Raw genomic sequence first — 6150 nt, forward strand, 5'->3', positions numbered from 1 at the left:
TTACTGTATATCTGGCTGCTCATTCTCATCCTTCTCTTCTGCTGCCAGAGGAATGTGCAAATGACGGGATGCGTTTCATTAATGATATTACACAAATGTTCACAAGCTGAGGGCGTGCAGGGAAATAACAGACCCACCACAACGGAATGTGCGGCGTTTTTTTAAAATATTGTCTTTATTTATAACGGTCAGCGCTCAATAATATTAATAATCATTCTTTAAATGTTTTTTGATTTTGCTTTAGAGTCGGTGAAATATGACACATTGTATATTAATATTCTGTATTCTCATTTTCAGCCAGCAGGGGGAGACGTAGACTCCATTTCCTTTTTCAGCATCCAGCGCAGCGACACCCTTTCATTTTTGCCACTTTGTTGGTGTTTTACCGTTTTCGATAATAAAAATGGAACTTGCCGCCAATATTATTAAATGGAGAGGGATCATAAGGCCTTTATTGTTTTCCCAGAATGGCAGCAACCCTGAGGCCTCGTTCACACCAGATGCAGTGCGTTCCGGCCCGATTGTGGCCAGAACGTGCTGCCTCGCATTGCGGCCGGCTCACTTTTTTTGTGGGGCAGGAGGGGGCGTGGCGGCCATCACACATGGGCCGGAACGCACTGCATCTGGTGTGAACGAGGCCTCATATAAGTGCAGTTTGGTGCTAAATGTCTTTAAAAGACTATAAGTCCCAATATACAGCAACAGGATCATTATTCAGAACATCTCCACCATTTATCACTAAAAAGTCATCCTTGATCTCCAGTCAGTGACTTTTCCTAGGCCGAGATGATGTCATCAGCCTGCTGCAGGCAGGAGGAAGCAATTCCTTCCTTTGTTCATCTCCGAGCTGGTATCTCAGTCTAAGGCTGGGCACACACCTTACAACCATCGCAAGACTTTTGTCTTGCGATGGTTGTAAGGTACTTAAAAAAACGTACGATTTGCCTATCTTGCATAGGCAGATCGTACTTGCGACGATCGCAAGCCACGCCCCCTGAGGGGCGGGCTTCCGATGACCGCAATGCCAAACGGGCAGTGTGCGCTTGCGCACACCGGCCCGTACGGCTGTTATCGTACGGACATGCCACACACCCGCCGAACGTCGTACGATGCTCGGCGGGTTTTCGAACAAGTCCGTAAGTTCAGAGTCGTGCGACCTTGCAGTAGTAGAGGTCGCACGGCTTCCACACACCTTACGATAATCGTACGATTTCCCGCGATTATCGTAGATTATCGTAAGGTGTGTGGGGACCTTAAGAAGTAGATGGTGACCCGGCATGATGGCTGAACAAAGCGGGTGCCGTCCTTCTGGAGAGAAAAGCAGATGAAGGCATTGCCAGGGGGAGTCCTGTGATCTCTATGAGAGGATATAATCACCTGGAAGTGTTACAGGGACACATTACTGGCCATGAATAGACTTACCATAAAAGATATCAGATGACAGGTCCACTTTAAGTCATAGAATATAATATGGCATTAGAAGCAGTTTCCGGCTGGAGTACATTATGCCTATGGCCACATGCAGAGGGGGCATCGAGGTGTGAATACCAGAGACCACCCACAGACCCATTTCACAAAACGTCAATCATGTTTGTCATTTTGTACCTCTTCGCATTAATCTGATGCTAGCTCCGCCTTCATTGTGTGCATTACACCTGTTATAATAAAATCAGCCGGCAGACACAGCTCATCCATTATAAAAGCAGCATTTTATTTGTGGAAAAAAAAAGTCATGTGATCGAAAGAAGACACAGATGAGAGTGATAAACGCTGAAGAAGTGAAAGGAGAGAACCAGCCGGAACTTATTATATCTGTATTACGATCCCGGGACTCGCCGCGCCATTCCCCATCGGTGGTAAAACGTATAAAGTGCTGAATAGACAACAGATAATAAAGTGCAGATGTTACAGAAACAGAGAACAGATAGACCTCGAGGGAGCCCGAGACATAAGTTCCACGTTATTCTACTGAAAAGATCTTTTCATAACATTTGTGGATAAATGTATCAGATAAAAAATAGATATTTGTGATAAACGTCGTAAAGGGATCCCATTGAAGAATACAGCCAACTGCTCCCTATGGCCTGCAATGGCTACAAAATAACAATGTGCGCAATACAATGTGTACAATATGGATACTGTGACATGCAGATCTGGGCGGACTTTTATTTCTTTTACAAAAAATAACTTGTATTGGCTTTTATTGACTTTTTTAGTGTATTTAGTGGCATGGGAAGGCACATAGACGAGACATAGATGGCTCATAGATGGCACATGGTTGTACATAGATGGCTCATAGATGGCACATGGTTGTACATAGATGGCTCATAGATGGCACATGGTTGTACATAGATGGCTCATAGTTGTACATAGATGGCACATGGTTGTACATAGATGGCTCATAGATGGTACATGGTGGTTCATAGATGGCACATGGTTGTACATAGATGGCACATAGATGGTACATATATGAGACATAGATGGTACATATATGAGACATAGATGGCTCATAGATGGCACATGGTAGTACATAGATGGCACATGGGGTACATAGATGGCTCATAGATGGCACATGGGGGTACATAGATGGCTCATAGATGGCACATGGGGGTACATAGATGGCTCATAGATGGCACATGGGGGTACATAGATGCTTTGTCGCCCTGATGTCACCCTGTCTAATCCGCACACTCTGAGATCTTCATGGGTGGGAACGCTAATTGCGTCCAATCATCTTATTTCCCTCTGGTACGCCCCCCGAAGTATCTACTGTAGGCGGCGGTGTAGCCGTGATGCAGGGCGTAGCGGTCGCAGGGTTTGTAGTCCTCACAGACTTCACGCTGGCGTTCCTGGGGGCTCTTGTTGCGCTCACGGATTCTAATAGAGAACAAAAGATAATTCATGAATTGGGGTTAAAGAAGAACAATGGGGTTAGGGCTTTTCACCATAGTTCTCCTTAGGGTAACGGTAGGGTAGCGGTATACTGAGATGCCGCAGCTGAAGCGGATCCCGAAAATTATGTCTGGATCCACCCAGCTGCGTGAGTGACAGCTGGCTCTGCCTATCTAGAGGCAGAGCCAGCTGTACCCGCCCCCTCCCCCGTCCGTTCCGCCAGTCAGCGCTGGAGGATCGGAGCGGGGAGGGGGGAATCCAGTCCCTCCCCTGTCACGGCAGAGAGCTGTGACAGGATCGAGAAATATGCGAACGCCGGTATGTGTCCGCTCACCTCCCGACCTACTGAGCCGACCTGTGACAGTCTCATTGTAACAGGTCGGCTAGAACTATGAGGAGGAGTGAAAAGCACCCGCCTCATAGTTCTCCTTTAAGGACTCTCTCCCAACCCATGTGACATCGCCGGGTGCTGAGCATTCACTGAGCTCCCAAAAATGTTTTATATAGGTATTCATTCTTACCTTTCATTCATTTTTGAGGTCCTGTGCTGGCTGCTCATGAAGGTGTTTGCAGTTCTGGAGCTAACAAAGGGGTCTGCGGAGAAACAGTAGTATCAGATACTGTATATGACATTGTACAATCTATAGATAACATTGTATCAGATGTACGACATTTTACAATCTATAGATAACATAGTGTCAGATGTATGGCATTGTACAATCTATAGATAACATTGTATCAGATGTATGGCATTGTACAATCTATAGATAACAGTGTCAGATGTACGACATTGTACAATCCATAGATAACATAGTGTCAGATGTATGGCATTGTACAATCCATAGATAACATAGTGTCAGATGTATGGCATTGTACAATCTATAGATAACATAGTGTCAGATGTACGGCATTGTACAATCTATAGATAACATAGTGTCAGATGTATGGCATTGTACAATCTATAGATAACATAGTGTCAGATGTACGGCATTGTACAATCTATAGATAACATAGTGTCAGATGTATGGCATTGTACAATCCATAGATAACATAGTGTCAGATGTACGGCATTGTACAATCTATAGATAACAGTGTCAGATGTATGGCATTGTACAATCTATAGATAACATAGTGTCAGATGCATGGCATTGTACAATCTATAGATAACATTGTCAGATGTACGGCATTGTACAATCTATAGATAACATAGTGTCAGATGCACAGCATTGTACAATCAGAATTAATTCTGCAAGCAAAGGCCAGTGGCATGCTGTTCTCTTAAAGGCACAGTCCACCTTTTAGACCATGTTTCAAGTTATGCTCATATTTAGAGTATGATATAAAGCATGATCACTCACCATCCCTAAAACCCAAATCACCTTTCTCCCCCTTTACCTAAATCACAGGTTGTCTCTTGGGTAATAATATATGAAGCTTTATGTTTTTATCTGAGTATAGCATGGCTGTGAGTGAGTCTGCCCACACAGCCACATCACCCAGATCCAGGATCGCTCCTATTGAATGACTACATGTCCCAGCCGCTCGGCGACAAAGGGACTATAGAGAGCAAGCTGGAAATCCTTCCTCCCTCCCCCCGCTCTGTAGTTCAATACCATGCTTCCTCTAGCAGGTCCGTACCTCCATACAAAATTAAACTGAAAGGGAAACATTGTAAGAGCCTTTGGCTGCAATGCTCTGCAGGTATTGATCATTGGATCCAGGTTGTTGCATTTACTATTTTTTACTGAGTCTTTTGAAGGCTCTTGTGCAGGGGTGGGCATCTCTAGCCTTCCAGCTGTTGTGGAACTACAAGTCCCATGAGGCATTGCAAGACTGACGATTACAGACATGACTCCCAGAGGCAAAGGTATGTTGGGATGTGCAGTTAAAGCACAGCTGGAGGGCCGGAGCTGCCCACCCCCTGCTGTTGGGAGATCTCCTGGCAATAATTCCCGACTTGGTTTGGTCTATCTCCAAGTTTTGGGGGAGAGATTGCTCAGACCTCGGGAACTCTGCACACAAATCTCACCAACAGAATGTCCAAGAGATAGACTGTGCCAACACTGTGACCAGGGGGCCCTGGAAGATGCGGTCCACTTCCTGCTACAGTGCCCCAAGTACTCAGCACTGAGGGACACTCACTTCCAGAGACTCTCTGCTCTCATCCCGGACTTCACCTCCATAAACGAGAAGAGGAGACTCCACATTGTACTGGGAGAAGGGGAGACTACGCATTTTACTGGGAGAAGGGGAGACTACGCATTGTACTGGGAGAAGAGGAGCCAACAGTTACCATATCTGCACAATGTGTAACAAAATGTCACCGACTGAGAGATGCTGACTTATAAATCTCCAACTTGGACTCATCCTCACCCCCTTTTATATTATCCCCTACCCCTGATAATGTCCCCGGACTTACCTACGCCCCCCCATATGCTTTGGCAGAAAGTTGTGTTAGATATTTTTACATCTCCCTTCAAGCAACGATTCTGTCCAAAATCCCCCATCTGGGGAGCAGATAAAGGCGACGCTCAGTCATTCCAGAGACTTCTGGGTTACATAACATGATTAAACAAAGAACTTACTGTAACTTTCATTAGACTCGAGAAAAAAAACTTACAATCATAAAAAAAAATTTCTTGATGATTATTGTGCTAATTTTATTCATTTCTATTTTCAATCTTAACTTACATGTTCTTGTTAAAAAATAGTTTAATAACTGTGGACAAAAAATATGGCAAGTGTAAATTTAAATAAATAAGTATCACCTGCTGGGAGAACGAGATCTTATTTTATTTATCTGAAAATGTTTCCTAATGCAAAATATACATTTACATTTTTTTGCTACATTATATAGAATATTTCAGGGCGAAGATATCTCCAGCTGAGGAAACAGAGAAAAAAATTTTCTCTGGAAAAGTCATCAACAACATCATTCAGCGGAGTGCTCCGGCGAGCTTTGATTTGGCTCCACTTTTATTATTATTCCAAATATTTCTAGCTTGCGGTATTTTCATATATTGAATGTGATCGAGGAAGCATTTGATCTCAGCGGACTTGTTTATGTCTGAGCACTTAAAGGAAAATTATGAGGTGAATGATTTTCACAATGAAACTGTCACAGGTCGGCTTAATAGATCGGGAAGTGAGCGAACACATACCGGCGCTCGCTCACTTCTCGATCTATACCTGCAGAGAGCTGTGACTGTCACTCATGACTCCCTGCAGGGATTCCCCCCCTCCCCGCTCTGATCCCCC

The 6150-nt window shown here is 44.3% G+C and overlaps 1 protein-coding gene across 1 annotated transcript in view; it reads right to left on the minus strand.

Moving 5' to 3' along the window:
- Positions 1-2645: 2645 nt before the first annotated feature.
- Positions 2646-6150, minus strand: part of MGP (matrix Gla protein) — a 5075-nt gene continuing 1570 nt past the window's right edge. Inside the window, exons 2-4 of the mRNA XM_018564401.1 lie at positions 5031-5063; positions 3414-3486; positions 2646-2877 (exon numbers count right to left, since the gene is read on the minus strand). Of these exons, the coding sequence (XP_018419903.1) occupies positions 2736-2877; positions 3414-3486; positions 5031-5063 (248 nt within the window). The 3' untranslated portion in view covers positions 2646-2735. The remainder of the gene's footprint in view (positions 2878-3413; positions 3487-5030; positions 5064-6150) is intronic.

The sequence above is a fragment of the Nanorana parkeri genome, unplaced genomic scaffold (assembly GCF_000935625.1).
Source record: "Nanorana parkeri isolate BGI_ZX_2015 unplaced genomic scaffold, ASM93562v1 scaffold748, whole genome shotgun sequence".
In the NCBI taxonomy this organism is placed as follows: domain Eukaryota; kingdom Metazoa; phylum Chordata; class Amphibia; order Anura; family Dicroglossidae; genus Nanorana; species Nanorana parkeri.